General features: G+C 39.7%; 1 protein-coding gene across 4 annotated transcripts in view; it reads right to left on the bottom strand.

The window, feature by feature from the left end:
• The window catches only part of limk1a (LIM domain kinase 1a), a 73278-nt gene that overhangs the window by 35137 nt on the left and 12195 nt on the right, over positions 1–25946 (bottom strand). The window contains exon 1 of one of the 4 annotated variants that reach the window (XM_079611555.1): positions 12275–12439. The exons of 2 other annotated variants lie outside the window; for them this stretch is intronic. In XM_079611555.1, the coding sequence (XP_079467681.1) occupies positions 12275–12300 (26 nt within the window). In that variant the 5' untranslated portion in view covers positions 12301–12439. Of the gene's footprint in view, positions 1–10552; positions 10722–12274; positions 12440–25946 lie in introns of those variants that run through there. One more of the 4 variants, XM_079611553.1, reaches the window with a different exon arrangement.

Here is a 25946-nt window from a genome sequence, read left to right as displayed (position 1 = left end):
CTCTCTCCCTCCCCGTCATGATTGGCCCCTACAGCTGATTGACTACAAGTGTGTTGTGGTGCTTGGTCCAATCCACTTTCAACAGCGTTTCTCAGAAATCGCCTACTGCACCTTTAAGGTCACACATTTCCATGAAAACAATATGCAAATCAAAGAGATTAATGCCGGACTTCCACGAGATCTGTGGTGTCATGTGAACTAATGTTAATAGTTGGTCTCTATGGGTGCTGTGCAGTGACATACACGGCACTGTTACTGTGTTTTATGACACTGGATTGACTGGCCAACATCCACCACCACCACTACTGTTTTATAATCTAACAGTTAGTCTTGCTGTGGTAGTCTGTGTCACCAGCATTCGGCCATACACCGATTACATTATTTTCCCCATCGGAGCACCTGCACAAGTTACACAATGGACACAAGAATTATAACCTGAAACCGTCCAAAAGCGAGAAAAGCGAGAGAGCAATAAACTGATTAAATACCCTGCTCCCTGATATCTCCACCCCACCCGGTGTTATCGCCAATACCACTGTTGTCACGAGTTTATTGTGAAACTGTCCTCACCGTGACAATGGATAACACCAGGAAATAAAATAATGCATCCATGACCATAATAATACTGTTATATAACTCAGTGAGAACATGTTTCAGAAGAGCTGACAGACACCGAGCTGAACACATGAGCTTCAGCTTGACGTCAGATGATCCATCACTGTGTCATAACAGCAGCCAGAGGCGGATATCTCACTGTCCTCCGGATTGATCAGATCAGATCCTAAGGGAGTCCAGCTCATTCATGACCATCTGCCACACAATGACCCCTGCCAACCCATCATGCCCTCTGAACTGTGACAGGAGCAGAGGAACAGAGCTAAACCCTACAGCTGCAAGCCTCCGAATCAATGCATGTCAAGATAATATACGTCTTTACCTCATTATGACAAAAAGGGGTAAGTGAGTTGTTCATCAGTACAACAATCAGTCGAGTAGTTTGTTTTGCAGATCATCATCAGATGGACGGAAATCAGCTGATCAGAGTGAAGAAGAGGCAGTGTACCTTCTAACGCCATAGGACCTCAATGAGAACTCAATGAGTTCAAGGAAGCAATAAAGAAACTTTGTGCACTGGAAGTTGCCATTGACCAATGGAACGTCACAGAAGTGCATTTATACTGTACTTTACAGTGCATTAAAGGGATAGTTCACCCAAAAATGAAAATTCGTCACCATTAACTCACCCTCAAGTTGGTCCAAACCTGTATGAAGAATATGTGAAACCAAACAGTTGTGGGGCAACATTGACTTCATTAGTATGAAAATATTATGTTCAGCAAAAGAAAGAAATTCATGCAGGTTTGGAACAACTTGAGGGCGAGTAAATGATGACAGAATTTACATTTTTGCGTGAACTATCCCTTTAATGAAATTGGCAAGTGTTGTTATGCAAAGTCCCAGTGTTGAGTCGTTCCTGTATTTATCTCTAATTTTGCCTTATTTGTATGTGCGCCGCATCATTAAGGAACTGCCGTGAACTGAACTTGAATTGTCACTACTGTATTCATGTGCGACCGGGAAATGCATCTGGCCTCTTAACAATGGACCATAGACTGGTGAGTAACCATGTCAAAGGCTTTATTAAAGCAATTCCCGTTTACTCAATGATCGGCACAAGGCAGAGTGGCCACAGTGAATGCAAATAGAGAGGATTATTTTTAGAAAGAAGGAACAACTTGACCGTTTCTACTCATCGGAGAAAGCCAAAAAAGCTGATGTGTACCTGTTTTTAGGGAGAGAAGCATACGTTTCAGCTTTGTTTATAATTCTTTATCCCAGACAAGATACAGATATATAGAAATGAGTCAAAGGCCAACTACTCTTTACATTTTTGTCAAAACAACCATCGTCATCTCCAGAGAGCCTGAGGGCTGTTTGTCCAGCAGGCCCAACAGTAAAAGTGAGGAATCACTCGTGTCCGGAGCACAAGTGTTGTGAGGGGAGACGCCACCGCAGCTTAATGCGGTCTGCTTTTAGGAGTAGTTCACTTCAGGATTAAAATCTCCTGATGATTTACTCAACCCATGTCATCCAGATGATCATGTCTTTCTTCAGTCGAAAAGAAATGAAGGGTTTAAGGAAAACATTCCTGGACTTTTCTCCATATAGTGGTTATCAACGGGTCGAAGGTCCAAATGTGAGTTTCAGTGCAGCTTCAAAGATCGACACGATCCCAGCCGAGGAATAAGGGTCTTATCTAGACACACCAACGTTCATTATATACAAAAAAAAAAATACATTTATATACTTTTTAACACATTACGTAAATCACCTGATGTAGGCGGAAAATGTAGAGTAGGGGGAAATACTCCAACTTCAAAATCATCCAATATTGTTGTTTTATCTTTTATTTTGTTTCTGTAAAAGACGTTTGACTTTTAAACGCGCTTTGTAAACACTATGTCGGTACTTCCACCTCTGTGACCTTTCAATGTGATAACATAAAGCGTAAAAGTCATGGACGTGCAACATTTATATACTTCAACATATACTTAAAAAATCAACATTTATATACTTTTAACCACAAATGCTCGTCTTGAGCATTTGTGGTTAATAGTATATAAATGTTGATTTTTGTTAGAAAACGGCCGATGGTTTGTCTAGATGAGACTCTTATTCCTCGGCTGGGATCGTGTCGAGACTTTGAAGCTGCACATAAACTCACATCTGGACCTTCGACCCGTTGGACCCCATTGAAGTCACTATATGGAGAAAAGTCCTGGAATGTTTTCCTCAAAATCCTTAATTTCATCTTGGATGACGCAGGTGGTGAGTAAATTATCAGGAAATTTTAATTCTTAAGTAAACTACTCCTTAAGGTCTGATTAAATCACACAGCGGTAGAAAAAGAGATGCAAGCACAGCTAAAGTATCGGGCTGAATGAAAGTGAAGTGTTTGTCAATGGAGGACTGTCCATTAGACTGATGAAACCAATCCGGCCGGGCAGACGTGGGGGATGCTGGGTAATCTATGATGTGAGATCCCCAGGGCTCTGTTATCAGCCTCTGATGATGAAAGCAGAGACGGCCAGGAAGCTGTTAATCATTCCCTCCATCCGTCGGACTTCACCGCTGTCTCGCATCTGCCCCATCAGAGCTGGCGCTCACATCTCCAACTGAAGGAGGAAACTCTTCATTAAAGCAGACGACCCCTCCGCTCATCGCCATCAGGAGTCAGGAAGGGTCAGGAAGCCAAAACCACAGCAAACAGTGACGTGGCCTGACCGTCACATTTGGACGTGGCACCAACCCACAGGAGTTCGTTCATGTTTCAGGAGAACAGCGTTTGCTGCTATGGCTCATTAATCAACTATCAATTTGTCTCCAATGTTTCTCTAAAAGAGAATTATTTTTTAGAAATAAAGAGAAGACAAAATAATTGACTGCCTATAAAATAAATGAACAGTAACTCGGATCATTTGGTCCTGGAAGAATTTGTTCTGAATTGAGTTCATATAGATTTTTTTATTCCACCGCCACGTAATAAGAAATCATCTGATAATTGGTTTTACCAATCTTTTTTTCCTGATATTTAAGCATATCTGATTCACCTCAGAAAGAATCAAACATTAAGAGTCGCACAGGACGCAGAGTATGAGTGACACTAGCTGAACAAACTTGAGTGTCATCGACTGGAGCCAAGTCCACTACACAGCACACTTAACCACTGCTGTTGCTAATCATTCCCATGGTGTTCTTACAATTTCAATTCATTTTGTGAGGACAACTGTTGATGAAAATATTCAACCCAAATTTTAGGTTCATGGTGAAGGTAGACATTATATTGATTGATAGAAATGATAAATGTGTGTTGATTCTCCAGCAATGCATCTTGAATAAAATATTGTTTCATGAAGTCCAACATGTTTCGCTTTCACACTCTCGTTTTGCCGTTATCCCCTGACTAGATACACTTCATTATGTCTTTTCTGATGAATTTCGTTAATTACAACATTTCTACAGTAGTGGCGTCTTTCAAGAAATAATGTAGACGGTTATTCTTCTGTTATCAGGAATTAGAAACCAATTGGTTCGTTTGGAGCAAAAACACCAGGCTATTTTGTTTTTACTGCTTTATTTTTTTAAACAGAAGACATTTAAAATGTTATTTGTATATTTTCATTTGATCAGTCTACAGTAAATGTACAACGCACCCAATCCGCATGACTTCATTTGATAGAAGAGCTGCAGAGATGTTCAATTCACTGTATTTCCTCAAGTATATTAGATCAAATTCAAGTGTATATATAAAACTATTTTAATTACAAATGTCATGTTTGTGATTTTTATCATTGTTAATCAAAATTGAAATCTATCGAAAACATGAAATAAATATTGGTCCTGCGTATCAGTTATCTGACATAAAAACATACAAATTATACATTTAAAGTTTAATTCTGAAAGTAACATGACACAAATGAACCCTGGATCTAACTCAACAGTACAACAAGCGCTGATGGCCGCTCTGCCATTGTAATGTCTTGTTGTTGAGTTGAGACACAGCCAGTTTCCACAGGCTTCTTCTGCAGTGTTGTGCTGGGAACTATGGCAACACTGCGTCAGAGATGAAGTAAAGAGGGAAAGCCAGAGACGAGGAGAGATAGCGCTGCTTTCCTCATTCCTCCACACTCTTCAGCGGCTCCATCTGATGAGGACTCCTCAAACCTGCATGTGAGTCTCAGCCTGATGAAGGCCAACTGTGTGTCAAAGCAGCAGTTTCACTTTGACTCATGTAACCGCAAATACACACACATCCCACCGGGGGATGGGGGAGTTCTGTATTTGTCACAAAAGCTCAGAGGAATTGGAAATAAATTAGCACATTTACAGTAACCACTCCACAAAAGACCCAGATTTGTACATTTACTGAAGACAGTGTGTCGTTTGGCTGATCGCCGGCGTGTGGTTCCGGCACGAGAGGTTAACTCTTTCCCCGCCCCTGATGGAGTTTTCTGGGGGAAATTTATATTATAGGGTTGGGAATCGAAAATCAATTTCAATTGTGGAATTGAATACTTGGTGAGGAATCGGATACTTCTTTCGATTCCTCTTATCAATTCCTTTGTGTGCATTTTAATATGAGTTTAACCCATTGAAGCCGCTGTTTTCTCATGAGTGACAGTGTACTGTGCAGCTCTTAAAGCAGAACAATACTGTCTCTGTAATAACACAAAAAGACAAAGAGAAAATTCACTCGCTGTTCTTGACTGAAGAAACTATATTTGTAATATATATTTTATTTATAAAGTGCAGTTTTATTTCACATTTGATTAGTTTGTGTACCTGAATAGCTGAAAATGTTAAGTGTATCTGTATCTTTGTTCAGTTGTATTTATTTGCTGCGATTGATCATTTTGTATTTGTTCTTTTTAAATTACTGCGTGTTTACTTGTCTTTAATAATGCTTGAAATGTATATTAGTTACTCTAGTTGTTTTTCTATGGTATGTATAAACCACAGGCAAACGTTCCTTGTATTAGTGTTCTTTAGCCTGTTGATTTTTGTTCATGGTATTCAGCAACAATTAAATGTTTTACAATAAGACTTAGAATAAATGTGAATGATATTTGTTGATATTGAATGATATATGATATAAGATAATGAAATTAGGAGCCGATAGGGAGCAGAATTGATAAGCAGAATCGGAAATGAATCATTCAGATTCAGACGACACCAAACCCTACACTAGTACGCATCTTCTTAGAGAGTACAGAGTCTCCGGACTCAGAAACAAGCAGCAGCAGAAGCAGATTAGCGAACAAGATAATCAAATATTAAACCATATAAATCAAAACTGCCTAATGTTACCGAATGAAATGTGGACCCATGAAGAGGTGCATGACTGTGAAGCTTTGGGTGTGTTGGTGGACATCTACTCCATCTGTCATTCTCAGTCTGATCCGGACGAAGCCTTTAACTAAAAGTGAACCTTAACTGCGCTGTTAGATTTTTTGTAACATAAGGTACAGTAATAGAGATGCGTGATGTTGCTAAGACCAAGTCCTAATAAGAAATACATAAAACACTTGACTGGAAGGGGTCTGCATAAGACTGACATGACCCATGCCATGAATATGAATGACGTTTTCTGCATGTTTATGACTACTGTCATCAAGTGTCATCAAGCTCAATTATGACATTTTTACAACATATTAATTCTGGGTGGTTCTTGCGCGTCATACATACAGTACATTCCAAACAAATATGTAAACTATAACATTTTACAATCACATCATTACAAAACATTTCTCAAGTGAGAAAAAAAAGGCTCACACTGAATACAAACCAAATCTGTGCTCAACTTAATTATAATTTACTACATTTTACATTTTTGTGAAATTATTTGATTAATTGTCCTTGTTTATACATTGGAATATTATTACTGGAACAAATATTGTGTATTTAATTATTATACTCTACATTTCAAGGGCTTGTCATGCTGTTGAGTGCTGGCAATATCAGTTTTATTCATTTAATATTAGCAGTTTAAGAGAGAAGAAGAGGCCGACATGAACGCGAGAAACTCCTCTGTGTCGTTGAAATGTGATCGACTAGTTGATAAAACACTGATGGAGTTGAAGGCAGTCAGTCCGTCTAATTCTGATCAATGGCTGAATACAACAACAAAAGCCGATTACAATGATCCATGGGAAACGTGAGCTCCGTGTGCCAGTTTTTCTGTCATATGTGGTTGAGCGACAGTTCGGATCTCAATGGATCTTTGTTTGAAATGTTATAATGCTTCAAGTTCATCCTCATGCAATCCAGTCAACGATAAACATGCTTCATCTCAACTGATTATTTCTCTTTTTATTTGGAAGTTGACGGCCGTAAAACCAGACGATCAGATTCTTCTTCTCACATGAACGAAGCAAAGCAAAGGTTCACCGCGAGCACAGAGCGTGTTTTGTCATGTTGTGTGCGGCTCTCTTTAACAGTATTGGACGTGTTTCGCATATTGGGGGTGTCTTGTGGGAATCGTTTTGCATGCCAGTGCTTTCTTTGTGCTTACTAAGCCCTTCCCAGAATGCAGTGCTGTCAGTATGCAGACAGAATGAGCAGCCCTCACAGTTGAGCCACGACGTACATGATCCCACAGAAGACATTCGACTGAGGCTGAACCCAAGAGTGTGAGGAGCACACACACACACATGCAGTTTATCAGCATTAAACAGCAGCGGATGAGACACACCACATCTTTCATGTGATTATTGTCATCATTGTTTGAATCAATGCTTGTGACAAATATTCTGTTACAAATTAATATGCTTATAGCTGGACGTGTGTATGATGGGGGGGATTATATACATGGCAGTCGACAGATGAAGCTGTGAACATATTCTCCAAATTGCACCCAAGAAGACTTGAACTGACCAGTGTACTAAATCCATAAGTGTCAAGACAAATACAGCAACAAGCAAAGAGGCATTGACAGAGTCAAGAGATGATGATGAGAAGAGTTATTATTAATAGTTCAGTAAAGTTCATCAAATCTATTCTGTTGTTAGTGTGGTCTCTAAACTCATGAACTGTGTATGGACTGACAAAGGTGTTACATGAGGAAGCACTTTGACAATGCAGTAAATATTTTAGGTGCTTCAAAGAGCGTGCTGGGTAAGATACCAGCAGACGAGCTAATCCAGCACAAGTTAGTGCATAAAAGGTCACCAAAATTAAGTGTTTGAAACTCATAATTAAATACAAAAGGAGGAGAAGAACCTCCTACAAAAGAAACCTTTCAATAGGCTGGCTACGGACCCGTTATCTGAGTTTGTGGAGTATCTGCATCTACACGGAAACACCAGTACAGTTCACTGCTCTGAAGAGCGTCCAGAAACCGTCCACACCGCTTCTGACTGGTTTTGTCACGTCTCTTGTAATACGGTTCAGGAAACTATATCCTTTTTGAAAGGGACAGTTCACCCTAAAATGAAAGTCATCATTTCCTCACCCTGCTTTTGTCCTAATGCAGTATGCACTCTTTATTTTTCAGACGAAAAAAAGGAGAATTCAAATAAAATAATGTCTGAATCAAAAGTATTTTTTTGTTCAAAGATTTTTTATTTTTGGTGATTTTTGCCTTTATTGTGATAGGATAGTATAGAGTGGAAAGGTCCACGAGCCGGGATTCGAGCCGGGATTCAAGCTCGGGTCACCCGAAGAGCGCCGGCGCGCTGCCCGCTATCGGTGCCATCCTGAATCAAACGTCATCCAGGGATAATGTGATGGTGTATTGTGCGTGACTCCAGGAGCTCGGCTGTTTTCAGAGAGAATCGGTACAGTGTATCGGTCTTTTATAAATCTGGTCAAACTAAAGACTCTTCGGAGATATGACGGATGCGATACTCCTCTGCAGGTGCTCAAGACGAACATGAGACTGGCAGAAACGGTGTGTGTTAGGAACCCTTTAACGCGGGTCGCTATTCACTGCTATTATGTGGACGAGCGCGAGCGGGACATTTCTTTTAAATTCTCCTTTCGTGGTCTGAAAAATAAAGACGTCATACTGCATTAGAACAGCAGCAGGGTGATCAAATAATGACTTCATTTTTATTTTAGGGTGAAGTCTTGTTTCTATGAAGTGTGAAGCTAAGCATCAAGATATGCAAATGCAGATTGGTGTGTAAAGACAGGACATCTGCATACTCATCCTCCACACAGCACAGCAGCACACGTGTGTGTGATCACAGCGAACGCTGGACGCTTCACACACTCCAGAACGGGCTGCAGTGTGTGGCTAGAGTATGGCATGAGCTGTGTTGTGGCTCATGAGATCAGCACAGCTGAGGAGACGCTTCACTGTCGACCAGGACTCATCCGCTCACTAACATTAACACTATAAATGATGAATGTGCTTCGACTCAACAGATGTGTGTAATCGTGACTCGCTACGATCACAGTGGCTATGAGCTCCTGCCAATATTGCAGCTTCTTGAGATGTAAAAGATGAAACCAAGTAAGATCTTTTCCCACCTTCAGTGCAATATTAAGTTAGAAATAAATAGAGTAATTTAAGGAAAGAAACAAATTTAAAATAACCAGTGCTCACAGCTCAACTAACACATGATCTCATAGAGCTGCACGGACATTTATACACACTATATAGAGACAATTTGAACACTACATGAAAAACATTTGTAATTTTCTTGCTACTATAAAAATATTGTCTATAAGTTAACTAAGCTACTTTAACATCTAGAGAAAATTGTAGATAGGATCACAGTCTAACATTTTCTGCAAAATAATGTACACTATAAAGAAAAGCGCCTGCCTTAAATTTTTAAGTAGAATCAACTTTGATTTAAGTCATATCAACTTAAATTACATTAAACTGACTTAAAAATGAGTTGAATCTTGTAAAACTTATAAAAGAGTTGAAAATTGCTTAATTTATTTTGATGAGCTAAAGCAATGTAACAACATGTTGTCATAACTTATTGATCATATAATTTTTTACACTGCAAGAACTACAAATTACTGTAAAATATATGGTAAAAGTGTGTAAGTTCCTGCGTGGTATCACACGATTATATTCCTCTCCTCTACATATTACTACATATAGCAGTACTCTAGTGGTTTAACAGGACTAACAAAAATGAACTGTGTGCTCGTTGCGGGTAACATTTCCTAACCGCTAGCAGCGCGCCTGTTGTTTCTGTCAGTCTGCGCATGCGTCTGCTCTCCTGCTGCAAGCCAAACACGCTTCTTACACACTACACAGACAGGGAACTCACAATGAAATGCAGTCAAACGTAACCATGCTGCTTTGGTTTATTAGCTTGAAAGCTGCGGCTTAAAGAGCTTCTTTCTTTTTTTGGCAAGACAAAAACATTATTGTGACACTGGAAGATCAATTCAATCCTGTAGCAAATACTATAACGTCAGTATGTAGTCACATTGATCAGTGTTTACGAATTATTGCTTATCATATGAAAATATTGATCCGCTTAACCTCAGAAGCTCATTATGTCAGACCAGTACAGTACGGCACACACTCTCTGATGTTGTCCAGATGTGGGATTACGGGTCACTATAATGTAAACACTGACTTGCTGACCAGTCCTACTAATCTGGATGACTAGTAAAAATGAGAAGTCATGAAAGAAAGTTGCCCACCGGATGAGAAAAGACACTGCTGCTGATCAAACTAGTTAATAAATAACTGAAGTACTGCATCAAAAACACAAGTCAAGGGTTAAGAGACGTAATCATCCTTCACAATCACAACTGAAACATTGCGGAAAAAAACAGAAGTGAAACTACAGGCGACACACACCCTTCCTAACTGATCATCAGATGCACGAACCATGAGAAAAATTACTTCCAACGAAAAGATTCACTTACAATGAGCGAAGTGTTTTGTTGACGCAATCCCACACAATCCGAATTCACACCAGCACCCGGAATGTGAACACAAAAACTGAGCCGTGCGAGAGTCCAAACACTGCCTAACCCGAGAGAGCTGTGTGGAGGACGCTGTGTCCAGACTTACTTTCTGCCCTTCATGCGCCGGTAGCGCTGGTTCCTGCAGGAGATCATCTGTCCTCGGAGCGCTCGCACCGTCTGACGGGCTTCAGGAGGATCGCTCATGACTGCACACAGCAGCGCTCGGCTCTGGTGAGGTCTGCTCATTTCCTGTGCTGTGATGCACACACTCTCGCTTCCTCGGGAGCCGCCGTGACCCCATGACACCGCTCTCGAGCATCATCACTTCCTGTCTTCCAGCAGCACTCACTACAACCACCAAACGCCAACCATGTCTTTTGTTTTGGACGCTGTACCACTGTGATTAAGGTCGTCAAACATACTGGTAATATCAGTACCAGTCGGTACCGTCACAATATATCGTGTCACAATATATCGCAATACAAAAATGCAACAATTTCACCCAAAATGAAAATTACTGTATAAAAATTATGTATAATAATGCAATGGGGGAATATTTGTGGGTCCTGATAATGCCAAATGTCTAATGTTAACCGGTAAAAAGTGATCAGTTGACTTAATTCAATACAAGGAAAACCATTGCCTTAAAAAAAGTAAATAAACGTCATGCATAATTGAAAAATTTAAGTTATGTGGAATTGCCAAGTTCATACAACTGAAATTATTAAGTAAATAAACGTCATGCGTAATTGAAAAATGTAAGTTATGTGGAATTGCCAAGTTCACTCAACTTAACTTTTTCAATACCAATAATACGTTTATTTACTTAATAATTTTAAGTTGTGTGAACTTGAAAATTCCACATAACTTATTGTTTTCAATTATGCATGACGTATATATATATAATTAATTAATTAATAATAATTATTATTATTTTTGAATAATGTAGGCCACTTTTTACACTGTAAAAAGTGATCATTTGACTTAAAAAAAGTGAGGAACCGCCTTGCCTTAAAATTAAGTATTATATATATATAAATTGTATATAAATAAATATTATAAATAAATATTATAAATATATAGCTTAAGCATATTTGTCTGACATCCTTTCATCCGGACAATAATGAAACCTCACTGAACTACCTTAAGCTGGACTTTGACGCTATTTTCTTCTGGAAACAAACTTTGTTGCATTATTTTCCTGTTATCTCTGTAAAGCTGCTTTGAAACAATCTGTTTTGTAAAAAGCGCTATGTAAATAAATGTGACTAAAATAATTCTGTATTTTCAGCTTCAGGATCATGAATATTGTTATTCTGGTGTCTCTATTGTGCTGTGCTTTGGGTTTCCAAGCCTATTCATTTACACACATAATGTAATATCAAATTTAGCATTTTAACCAACAGCAAATGTTTCTGTTAATCTTTTACCAGATGTCTTGGAGTGCAGCCATAATATCATATTGTGAGTTCAGTATCGTGATATCGAATCGTGTCATGAGGGTATCGCTACACCCCTAGTCGGTACTAAACTAAAAAGTATGTTCACCCTGTGAACATTGTTATTATCTACGCCAGGGATTTTCATAATGGAATCTAACTTAAGACATTCATTTAATATGTTTACAGTGTAAAAGATCAAACATATCTATACAATTGAAAAAATGTAAGTGAATACAGTATATTTATATTTACGAAAAGGATTCAAACATATTTTACACTTCTTTAGCTGTACACTATACTTGATACTCCTTTACCATGGCACTGGCACAGAACTATATTTAATACATGTTGGGTTCATTTTGTTTATTCTGTCAAATTCGTCTTACCTTCTTCTGCGATGCCAGAACGCCATCAGATTATTTTGAGGGGATAAACCAAAGACGTTGAAATCCAGTCTGATTATGAACTGAAGCGTGTGGAAGCGACACTGAAGCGGCGTGTGTAGTTCCTCAGACTGGGGTCCGGTCAGCTGATCTGACCTGCGCCGAGCTTTACTCAAAGCACCTGCCTGTCATTCCCTCCAGTACTTCCCCAGCGCTGACAGAAGCACTGGACAGACACGTCCTCTTTTCTATAGCGTCTGTTAGGATTTGGTCGAATCAAGAATCGGTTCAGCCCCAAAAGTCAAGGCACGAAGACTTGAAATTGCAGATGCCTAATTGAGGATGTACTGCGAATGTGAATGAAAGAATAAGTGCAAATATGTACTACAGTGTGTCTGTCATTGTATTTCTGTGAATGGCATTGCACACATTTGTGACTACTTTTGTGTCTGCAGCTTTTAAATTCAGAATACAGGTTTGTGACTATTGTCTGCGAGTGCAAATCTCAACATCAACTTCAGACTTGTATTTTACAGGTTTTCACATTGGAGCTGTGAGCGTACAAGTACAAATATTTATTGCACAAGTCCTCAAATTCACATCTACATGTTATCGAGTTTTGCTACTCTTTTACCTTCATAGTTATGAGCAGGTTCGTTATCGTAAAAAAATCGGTTAAAATCAATCTAAGGACTCGTTCGATCTGTGGCACTCATTCTTGACTTCCATCGTCATCATCATTTAACTACAATGGCTTTAGGTTATCAATCCTGCCAGTTTATTTTTAGCGCTGAGGCTAAACCTCCTGTGTTGTGAATGAATGGGTCGCAGCAGATGTTTGTGAAGCTGCTGACTCACTGCACTCATAAGACTAACTTCATGATTGCTGCTCCGAGAGGAGCGGGGTCTCTGTGCGCACTGATACTCTCGAGCCACTTTCCCAGCGGTGCGGAGGAAACTTCATTCATGTACATGCTGTTTTTAACTATGGCAATTACCACAGAGCAGCATTACAGAGGTTTTGCTGAAATCCCTTCGGGAATGAAAGCAAGGCAACGGTGGCAGGGTAAGAAAGAAACCCCAGGAGGAACTTGAAGCAGTGCTCGGAGGGGAAAGTTACGGTCCTGTGTTCATTATGTCACTGGAAAGCACTGGAAGTATTCTAGATGTAATGCGTTTCGCAACACATGTGGAGATGATTTCAGGCTAAAATTAACTGGGTAAGACCTTTGGAGAAAAATGACAATAGTGTCCATAGTAGAGCCGTCCTAATAAAGACAACTGAAAGATTGTATTGGTGTTGGCGAAGTCAAACATCACTATTTCCAATACTCATATTACGGTTAGTGATTTGAATAAACCTATCCCAAATATTACATTTTAGGAGTCTAACTTTAGTGAGTAAGACAAGATTAGCAGAAGGCAAAACTGGTGAAAACCCCCACAGGCAGCAGAGCCATATCGACAGTTTTGGCCAAACTTTCACCCTAACACCCTACACATGTCTAGTAAAGTCACCCTTGTAACTACCCTTAATGCATTTAATATAATGTCCATCTAATGTCATTAGAGCTCAGTAAAGCGGCCTGTTGTTTGGGTGATGACAATCTGCCACTACAGTAAATCCATTGTGTGGCCAGTGCTGTGTACGCTTTATTAAACTCTGTTATGAATTCCTACTCTTTTTTTTTTTTTTTCTCTAACTCTATTTCTCATGAGATTTTGGCCCCTGGTGAGAGTTTGGGAACAGAAAACTCTGCATCGGAAGCATTTTCCCATGGAATTAATACCCTATTTACGTCTTCCAAGGAAAACTGTGCTTTCCCACCCAAGGGACAACTAGCATCCTCCCAAATAAACCACGTCACAAAGGCGTTTTCCACAAGTGTTCTCTGCTCGCTGTCACCCGAGTCTGTTCACATGGAAGTGGCCGATGAAGTCTCAAACATGTCACACTTTACTTTTCAATCCCTTCCATGACCTAAAATCTCACCAGAGCTTGATCTCAGCACAGTTTAAAAGAGAACCAGACTGATATTTAAATTGAGAACAGAAAAAAGCAAAGTGAGAAAAAAAAATTAAGTAAACCCATAATTGCATTTCCTGTCCAGGAGCTTTAATAACCCTGGTCAGGTCTGGCTCAGGTGTAAGCTGCTTGTGTCACAGATGGGAACAAAATGACCTCTTTAATCAGTCTTTGCCGCTCTCAAAGCCCACTCTTTCCCTCTGACCCAGATGTCCTTCATCTCTGCAGCTCAGCCCTGCCACTGAGACGCTTTTACAATCTTGCCAATTTGCAGATCTAATGGAAATGCTTTTGCAGACTTAGCAGAACAAAGGATATGCCCATGAAAACACTTCAGTGGGGGACTATTATTTTGCCAAGTTGGACAGATGTGCCCCTGGATCAAAATAAGTTTTAATGGTCATAAGACAACATTCCTGTCCCCAACACAGTACACCATATTTCTTGACCAATCCAGTACCAACTTAAAAAAAATCAGAGGGATATGACATCCTTAAAGACCCACTGAAGTGACTTGGAAGTAATTTCCACTGAAACAAGATGATAAGGCGGGACATATTGAATGGCTCCTCCCCCTTCTCAAATAGCCAATGGCGTTTAGTTAACCTCACAGACTGCACTTCCTACTTGACAGCACCATGGAAGCCAATCCGAGCGCCGATTACACAATACATTCTAGAGAGCATTTGATTGGACAGAGGACGTGATGAGGAGCTAAAGTCCACGGTGATGTCATAAAAATCTGTGATCCATTTTAGAGGAAGTGAGAGACTAAGTTTTGAAAGCTTATATCTCCTAAATGCACATTTTGTCATTTTTTTTTGGAACACACCAGCTTATTCATAACCTTAAGGCTAACATATTCATACTAGCAGCTAAATGTACATTTTGATTTCAGGGGGCCTTTAAGGACACTGTTCAAACTTCTATCCTTAAAATCGGATGGATAAAAATGTTTTTCCCGGGACAACAAGGATTGTTCCTGGTACTGGAATTGTGCCGAGTGCTGTGAATCCAAACGTTAGCTGACGGTCACATGATTTTTGAAGTAAGTCATCAATAGATCTTTTGTTTGCTATGGAGCAACATTCATCTTAAAGGAATATCTCATCCCAAAGATAATAATGAACTCTCCCTAACACCAGAGGGAAATGAAAAGTCATTTTACAAAGACATTTTACAAGCCTCAACCTAGAGGTGAGCGATATCACGATATTAGATCATTATTAACGATTAAAATGTCTCCACGATCTGCCTTTGAAGAGAGATTGTAGTATCGTGCTATAGTTCTCGCGCCGACATCAAGTTTTGTGCGCTCACACCTAAAGCGTAAGAGCCGGCTGTCGCACAGCAGTTAAAGTTATTACGCTTAAACAGTCAAATACATAAACACAGTCAGTTATATCTTACATGAGCTTAACTGCAAAGCTGAACAACTTGGTGTATAATATATCCTTGCTTTGGCTCTTAAAGTGACAGCAGTCTTACAAACCTGCTGCCATCTGTGTCATTAATGTTAATCAAACAAAACCTCACTCACTGCTCTAGACTGAATAACTTCAGTAGCATCAGGGCATATTTAACTCAAACAGTGAAGTCTACAGTGTTTCATTTTATACGTGGTTATTCAATTTCTTCCATGAATGCTACGGAGTTGAATTTAAGAAATTTTTGTAATTTGTATCTTGTATGTGTCCTATTATTTGTGATTTGCTTCTTTGTTCTTATTTTTAATAACAAAAAGATAAAATAATGAAATAAAATATATTTCCACCCCTACTGTGGCCAAAATGGTTATTTTTTGTAAAATAGGGAAATTAGTTTTGCTGTACTGCTCAGTGACTTGCAAACTAGTCTTAAAAACAAATTGAAAAATAATCATAATACGATTGTGGATTATTATTCTGCCAAAAACCAAACAAAAAACTGTGCTATATTTTTTCCATATCGCCCACCCCAGCCTCAACTCTCATTAAAACTGATCACAGGAACAAAGATCTATGACTAACACGGACACCGATCCAGAAACAAATCTTAATAAAAGTATCCAGCGTGAGGCAAATTCCCACATCCAGATTGAAAAGATTCGCCATTTAAGAAACTTGCTGGGATGCCTTATTCAAACTCTAGGTACTTTTTTGATGTTTCAAATAATTGGTATTTACAGATATTTGCAAGAATGCCGTCAGAACGAAATTGAAAAGAGCAAATGAAAGTGTTCAACACAAGAGAGTAAATTCCCCTGACATATTCTTCAATCTAAACTGGAAAATCTGGTTGACACCGGCTGCATGTCGACCACAAGAAACTCATGAGTGCTCAGAGCTAATCACCTCACACTGATGCAATTATTTCCTCATGATTAGAGCTGACGATTAGCCACTAGCGATTGCTTCGTGATACCAGCCCTATTGTACCGTGTCATAAACTCGGCAGCTGGCACAAACAGATCCGGTTGTTGGTTCATTCACCGGGTACCTAAGCGGATCTAGAATGTCCTGAGGAAAACAATAAGAACTGATCCTGCATCGCTGGATTAAAGTGTGTTAGGACAATAACAGACGTGATGGGAAATCACCGGCTCTCAATCTCATGTGAAAGATGAGGGGGCAGCTCTATGCGGTTCAGCACTATTAGGGAAGTTCAACTTCTGCATTTGGTCAGAGCTTTGTGACAGATTACAATGTGACACCATAAGTCTCAAAAAAACAAAACAGCCGTGTCCACTGTTGCCAAGGAAGTGATGACAGTGAGGCGTTACGTAGTGTTACATAGACATACGTAGACTTTGTATATCTGCATAAGGCCCACTTTATTACATAGGCGACATTCACACTGTCAGTTTTTGGGATTGACAACCCCATTTACTTACAGGTGTGAGTCTCGAAATGTCCCGTTCAAACAGCAACTTACAGTAGCGTCTTGAATACTGTCTGTGAATGTGCACTGGGAGTCAAGCCCGTATTCTCTCAACAGTAACCAAATGGACAATGACCAAAGTATCAACAAATATGGCGACGTCCATTAAACTGAAAAGTTTAATCACTTTAAACACGACAAGAATCCAATCATACCCCAAGTTCATCCGTCAGATCTTCACCTGCTCGCTTTTTTCTTATCAGTGCAAAAGAGACTCAAAATACTCTGTTGATTTTGATCTTACATAAAAGTGTATACATCATTCGATCCTGTTAAATGTCTTTTTGTGTATACTCACAATAAAAACAAAGTGTTGTGCTTGCCTAATAAAGAAAGATAAACATGCGAGTTCTGCCTTCTCTCTGTCAGTGAAGTCCATTCTGAAACTGAAATTAACTAACAGGCACACAGGCATGAAGCTTGAATTCTCTTCTTTTAAATGAAGTAATTTATATAAAAAAACAAACATTCTCAGTTTATGTAATCTGTATGAAAAGAGAGAGATGTCAGTCGTTCTCATTTCATCTCATTAGGTTTTAATGTGACCACGCCCACGGAGAGCGCGCTATTCAAACGCAAATTATCTGAGGCGATACATGCAAACATACAAACAACAATACATACAAGGCCCACATCAACTCGATAAAACTCAATCACGTTTAATCAGACTCATGTACTTACGACGCTGTGAGGAATAATACTATCTTAATAATAATCCTGTAATGGAAACGCAGCTAGTGATCTAAACCCTTCAGACGACACACTGCTCATATCTCTGTAATGTCTGATTTCAAAATAACTAAATAAATACCAATTATTTTATGCACATAATACAACAAAATTAAATGCTGTTGTAACTACAAGTGTCTTTTTCAAACCTCACCAAGTCCAGAGACTTTTCCTTACAAGTGTTCTTTGTACAAACAATTTTCTATACTGACTCGCATATATATCAGATTAGTCAGATATTAGTCTTCTAGATTACGACCAAGAATAAAACACATTGTTTTAACAGACTGGATCAGCAGCCAACCATATGATTTCAGCACTTCAATAAGCAATTTCCCAAGAGCCTTTGAGGTAGCGATTGTGTAAATATGAGTGGGTTGTGTGTTTCGCAATATGTAAGTTTTGGGTTTTGACAAGCCTCATGAAGAGTGGAGAGTCTGCCATCTATTCAGTATCTCGGCAGTGCAGTTCCCAGCGTCAATTACAACCAACAAGTTTGAGAGGGTAAAATAAAGCCTTTTGGTCTGAAGTAGTGTCGGCAAAGTCAGTTCTGTCACGACCACTATAATCAAATACGATTGACAATTAGCATACAGTTAGAATTGGCGGTATGGTTCTGTTCTGGGCGAGAACTCAGACTAGCATGGATAAGAGCAGGGAGAGCAGCAATAACCCCCAGAAATAAACTTTATAACGAGCGTTATAACACATTTATTCCTCCGCCAAGCTATATAGTTCCAAAGAGGTTGCCAAGCAACAGTTGCGCAGTAATACTAATGTAATGCGGTCACAGGTGTGTGTTTGTTGAGTACTTTACAATGGCTTTGAATACGATCAGAATCGAGGACCGGAACTATCCGTTCTATAATGGTTAATTCATCCTGATGTTAGTGGCATTTGCATAGGTTAGTGGCACTATAGATCTGATCTAATGGGGGAGCAAGCAAGGACACATTGCAACAAGCATGTTGCTGTAGCCAACTTAACAGTGTCTATAGGGGGAAGCTTACACCCCTAGCAGCAGCCAAATCTGATACCACAAGCATGTTACATAACCATAGTAGTATTAAAACTAGTGTAGTCCGGTCGGGGAAGCATGCACCTGTAGCTCTGAGTCACATGCAGTGCGCAGCTAAGCAATTAAGTACAGTGTGCTTCCTCATTCATGAACATGATTTATGCATTATGAATTCCATTGTTGTGGAGGTAAAGATGACGACTCCCATGAGTCTACACTCATTCACAGCATCATCAAGCTACGATGTTGTTAGTGTTGAATGACAGACCTCTGCGGTGAACATACCTAATGAGTATTTGCACAGTATGTTACCAATAATCTAGATAAGCTTAAGACACAAGCATGAGCTAACTTTAACACAGCATGTGCAATAATCAAAACTCATTCTTTATTCTATACAACCAGATTAGGCTAAACAACGCTTTGATTACCACAGCATGTCGCTTAGTACAGTATGCTCAATAATACTAGAGGCCCAAGTAATGAGCTTATATTCGATAAATGTAACGAATTATTATTATTAGCAACCAGTACAGTACTGATAGCAATGTTGCTGAAACAAGCATTTTGCTGATACCTGGATAAGCTCAGCACAGCATGTGACAATGACTCCAGATATAGGCCTAAAACAGCCATTTTTCAAATAAGACTGGGCTAAATAACCTTAAAACAACCACGTTTCCAATAGCAACTAACAGCTTTTAGAGCAGTGGTTCTCAAACTTTTTTTTGGTTTCCAATAGCAACCAGATAGCCTATCTTGTGCAATCTAACCAGATAGATTGCACAAGCATGTTTCAATAACAACAGAAAGACTTTAGAGCAAGCATATTTCCAGTACACTTATAGCTTTAAGACATTTACATTTATTCATTTAGACTTACAAATGAGAAACAATAGAAGCAATTAAACTATCAGTAGGACAACAGTATATAAGTGCTATGACCCTTCACAGTACAATCCAACGCAATTTTTTAGTTAGAAGTAGAATAGAGAAGAAAGTGTTAGTATTACTGGATCGTAAAAGATACGTCTTTAGCAGTTTCTTAAAGATGGCTACGGACTCAGCAGCTCTGGCTGAGTTAGGCAGATCATTCCACCAGTAGGGAACAGTCATGGTAAAGGTCCGAGAGAGAGATTTTGTGACTCTTTGAGATGGCACCACAAGACGCCGCTCGCTTGCAGAGCGCAAGTTTCTGGATGGCACATAAGTCTGAAGTAATGCGTTCAGGTACAGGGGAGCAGTGCCAGTGGTTGTTCTGTAGGCAAACGTCAGTGACTTGAATTTGATGCGAGCGGCAACCGGCAACCAGTGCAATTTTGTGAGGAGAGGAGTGACGTGTGTCTATTTGACTCGTTGAAAACCACTCTAGCTTCAGCATCTGGATCAGTTGCAGAGGTTTGACAGTGCAAGCTGGGAGACCAGCCAGGAGAGCATTACAATAGTCCAGTCTGGATAGAACAAGCGCCTGAACAAGGAGTTGTGTAGCATGCTCTGATAGGAAGGGCCTGATCCTTCTGATGTTGTACAAGGCAAATCTGCATGACCGGGCAGTGCTAGCAATGTGGTTCGTGAAATTCAATTGGTCATCAATTACAACTCCAAGGTTCCTGGCTGATTTTGATGGAGTTATGGATGACTAGCCTAGCTGGATGGTGAAGTTGTGATTAAGTGCTGGGTTAGCCGGGATTACAAGTAGCTCTGTCTTCGCAAGGTTTAGTTGAAGGTGGTGGTCCTTCATCCAGCCAGAAATGTCTGTCAGGCAGGCTGAGATGCGAGCGGCTACCGTCGGATCATCCGGCTGGAATGAGAGGTAGAGTTGTGTGTCATCAGCGTAGCAGTGATAGGAAAAGCCGTGTTTCTGAATCACAGATCCTAGTGATGTCATGTAGATTGAGAAGAGAAGTGGTCCAAGCACTGAGCCCTGAGGCACACCAGTGGCTAGATGTTGGGTCTTAGACACCTCACCCCTCCACGACACCCTAAAGGACCTACCCGAGAGATAAGACTTGAACCACTGGAGTGCAGTTCCCGAGATGCCCTTCATCTTTAGGATTGACAGGAGGATCTGGTGGTTAACTGTGTCAAAGGCAGCAGACAGATCCAGCAGGATGAGAACTGAGGACTTGGAAGCTGCCCTTGCCAATCTCAGAGCTTCAATTACTGAAAGCAGAGCAGTCTCAGTTGAGTGTCCGCTTTTGAAGCCAGACTGATTGTTGTCCAAGAGGTTGTTCTGCGTAAGAAAGGAGGAGATCTGGTTGAAAACAACTCGTTCAAGTGTTTTTGCGACGAATGGAAGAAGAGATACCGGTCTGTAATTCTCTAGATGTGCTGGATTTAGAGTGGGTTTCTTAAGCAGTGGGGTTACCCGAGCCTGCTTGAATGCTGTGGGAAATGTACCAGTGTGAAGAGATGTGTTTATGATGTGTGTGAGTGTGGGTATAACAGAGGAAGAAATAGTTTGAAGTAGGTTAGTGGGAATAGGATCAAACGGACAGGTAGTAGGGCGATTGGAAAGGAGGAGTTTGGAGACTTCGGTCTCTGAAAGCAAGGAGAAAGAGGGTAGAATGTGTGTGTTAGCTGGTAAAGTGTGTGTGTTAGTTTGTGGATTGGTAAATTGGCCGCTGATGGTGGTAGTTTTGTTTGTGAAGAATGTGGCAAAATCATCAGCTGTTTGGGTTGATGAAGGAGGAGGAGGAGGGTTAAGAAGAGAGGAGAAGATTTTGAAAAGCATGCGAGAATCAGAAGAATTGTTAATTTTGTTGTGATAGTAAGTCATTTTAGCAGTAGATATGTTAGCAGAGAAAGAAGAGAGGAGGGATTGATAAAGACCAAGGTCAGAATGATCTTTGGATTTGCGCCACTTAAGAACGCTGTGTTCTCAAGAACCAGATAGACCGAGCGCCCAATACCCGATAGAATCAACGCTGAACTGACTCAACTGAATAGTGACTGTTTACTATGTCTTTTTAGAGCTGTGTCACCGCATAAATTATTCCGTTTGGACCATGAATTGATATTTTCGAACTATCACCGCAAGCTGATGGAATCTGTGCTGCATAGTGCTCAAACAGTATAGTGTTGGTGCTTGCAACACCAAGGTCATGGGTTCGATTCCCAGGGAAAGCAAGAACTGATAAGAATGTAAATGTGTACCTTGAAATGCAATGTAAGTCGCTTTGGATAAAAGCGGCTGCCAAATGCATAAAAATGTTTTTTTTTTTTTTAGTACCCTAATAGCTTTTAGCAATGAGCATTAAAAGGAACTTAGCTTAGCTTTGTGAAGACTTTCAGTAATGAATGGAGAGTGAATCATATCGAGTCCTGTGTCAATAATACAGCGATGCCAGCAGCAATGCAGACTGAGGTCACTTCCAAACCAGGCAACTTATGATCAATGCGGCGAATCTCGTGTTCAAGTTCATGAACTTGAATTAATCTGAGGTGAAATCCTTGTGGGGAATGAATTCCTCTCGCAAAATTCCCGATTGCACGATTCCTAGTCAGATGATGTGTTTTGCCAGCCGAATTTCGGCATTTAATCAGCTCCTGAGAAACGCGATAGCTGGTGAGGAGATATTCCTACAGGTAGATGTGGATCGGCTGAGAGTCAGCTGATGCGAGCTCGACTAACGTGATCTACAAGAACTGACGCCATCCAAGATATCCATTTCTTTCTTTTTCAGTCGAAAAGAAATGAAGGTTTTTGAGGAAAACATTCCAAGCTTTTTCTACACAGAATGGTCTTCAATGGCAACCATCTATCCCAATGTTCAAAAGAAAGTTCAAATGTCTATCTCAATGCAGCTTCAAAGTCTCTACTACACGATCCCAGTCGAGAAATAAGGGTCTTATTTAGCGAAATGATCGATCATTCTCTAAAAAAATTATAATATTTATATACTTTTTAACCACAATTGTTCATCTTGTGCTGGTCTGCATTCACGTAATCACGTTGGAAAGGTCACGTTCACGTTATCTATCCAAGTTATTTGTCTGTGTACTCCGGCGAAAAATATATCAGATATATATATCATGTATATATATATATATATATATAATCTCATTTGCATATATCAGAGCTTGAGTTGAAACTGCTTCATCGAGCCCCTCTTCAGTGAACAGCAAGCCAAATAAGTTTAACCTAATATCTTAAAGATTTTATGGGCAAACAAACTCGTTAAATGTACATTAACAAGGATGTGGTACAATTATAATTCATTACAATGGAGGATCCTGAAATGTTTTCCTGATGTATGCTACATCTGATACGATGGTCAGTCCGAATATTTAACATTTTCCAATAAAAATCAGGTTTTTGCACATTACTGTTGTTAAAGCTGCAGTCCGTCGTTTTTCCTCTTTGTCGCCATCTCTGTTAGAAATCTGCAATTGCAGTTATTCGCGGAATTATTAACTGTGCGTGGGTAGTAAATCGGCATGAAACAGCGCGGATGAACACAATGTATTGAGGAGAACCTGTCGCTGCCGCGTCGCTGTGGATACTGTAACGTTACTGTCATCAGCAATCTCAGAGTATACTTTTTGAAAGTGTCAACATTAAAATTTTCATCGGAAAATGTCATCTGAACAAGTAAGTAACATTCACTTTTGTTCTGACCAAATTCGGGGGGTGGGGGGAAGCATTGCAGTAGGCTATATCATGCTGATTCAATCTAACGATTGCTTATATCACGTCAAAACGTGAAAAATATATTTTTTCTGTAGCCAATCTGAAGTCCGAAGTCTTTGGGTTTTACAACTGGTGAATCTGCAGTTGTCACTGGTGATTGTCGCTTTAAACTTTCGGGATCCGCCATACCAAGTGCTAAGCTAAACCTCCTCCATCATCCACACACGCTAGCCGGGGACTCCTTCTCTATGTGTACAGAAGTGACGTAATGACGCAAAGACATGCTCGAAATTCCCGCGGAAATCCACCAGTACCACTGGAATTAAAATCATTATTACAAGCTTACCGTTTTGAATCGAGGTAAGGCAAGCAGATCGTTTTGAACACTGGCTGGTTACGTTTTTTTTCAAAAATGTCTTTTTTGATATTTTTAAACCCAAAAAAGTGCCGGACTGCAGCTTTAATAAAAGTTTTATCTGCATCTCAATTCAAACTCCTTGCTTTACTGTCAAATTTCCAATACACAAACATGCAATATTATTTGTAACTGCACTTGTTAATGCAAAACAATAGTAATTTTATGATTATACATATTCTCACACACACACACACACACACACACACACACACACAAGTCCATATCGTCATTACATTAAATGTGCAGCCCTATGTCTGATTTATTCATCCAAAATTTCGTGACATTATACAATGAACTCAAGTTCGTGTGTTTGCTGAAATCATAGGGCCTATATTTTCTCTTTCTGGACCAGAGAACAGGTGAAAAAATCCCACAGACACACATTGAAGGAGGAACCCGAGTCACATCTACAGCAGAGACGCGAGGAGGAACTCTTTTAATCGGGTCAGCAACCGCACACAACACGCTTACAGTCGCTGCCTCTGCTCACTCCAGTACTTTTGTTCACACACTAACACCTAGATCACACACACACATTTATTCAGAGTTACACAATGAGCCTTTCATGCGTCCACATGTTTCCCCCACTGCCTCTGATGATGAAACCCCTTTCATTATCCTGAGCGTGTTTCCAGCAGAAGCTCCAGAGTGGCTTCCACACACCTGGGATCAACACCAAGAGCTTCCCAGTTATTGACTCGAGAAAACAATCCCTAGTGTGCGCTGAAATGTGTGCAGCTGTCAGGATTCTTCCCGTCGGCACGGCTGACCAAACAGTGGCCTAATGGATTATTGGGAAAGAAGCAATTCATAAAGAAAACGTCTGAAAACAAGAGGAGAACTCCGCAAACACAGACAAAAGCAGCGGTGTCCAGCACCGAGAGCTGATCATCTGTCCTGGGAGCATCTCATTTGTTCCGCTCCTCGGAAATGTGGATGCAGAAATTTCAGGTTCAATGTCCATATTCTGCCTGACTTACCAAGGGATTTTTAAAAGAAGGTTTCAATAAAAACATAAGCAGGGAAAAATAACACATTAATGTAGAACTGCACAATTAATCAAATTTTAATCACAATCACGATTTTGGCTTCCCACGATCAAATTCGCGTGATCGTGCGATATTTAAAATGCGTCATTCCGTTCATAGAACGCTCCAGATTAAAGGTTTTTTTTTTTTGTTGCAAAGCCAATCTAGTGCTCCGTAAACCAATGTGTGATCACGTGACTCCATGAGCCAGTAATCAGAGTTGTTCCATGCACCGCGCAGCTTAGTTTATAGATGTAGAAACTAGAATGTCTTTGCCAGATTGGACAAAAGCGAAGCGAACTGGGCGAGAGAGACCGAGTGTGTCTGCGCGCGAGCGATAAGTGCGCGAGAGAATTCAAATAACAATGACTTACATGGCTACCTACCAAATAAATCAATAATTTGACACAAAATATTGATTTAAAAAGGAGTTTATTGATTTAAAAACGATTGTATTGCTTCCGTTAAAGAACACCGTGTCCATGGCAACACTCTGTTTTCCATGGCAACGGTGCGTTATCAAGAAATAACAGACCGCATTCTACATTAGAATTTAACCAAGCCATGTAATAATAGGTAATAATAATAATTATAACAGAAGATAATATCTCTAGTCTATCATAATATTAATTATAAATACAATGTATATAAAATATAAATACAATATAAAATAATAATAAATTATTTATTTTTATTTATTCTTTAAGGAGATGCACTGAATTTTGGTGAAGAAAAGGACCTATTTTATTTTGATGCACATATTTGTACATTAGCAGGAAATGTAGCACAATATGGATGTGAAAGATAATTAGCCTATGTGACAAAATTAGTTTTGGTTCAAATCAACAAATAATCCTGATAATTAATCGTGATCTCAATATTGTTCAAAATAATCGTGATTATC

This window comes from Phoxinus phoxinus (assembly GCF_949152265.1).
Source record: "Phoxinus phoxinus genome assembly, chromosome: 4".
Lineage (NCBI taxonomy): Eukaryota > Metazoa > Chordata > Actinopteri > Cypriniformes > Leuciscidae > Phoxinus > Phoxinus phoxinus.
This window is presented reverse-complemented; position numbering and strand designations above follow the sequence as displayed.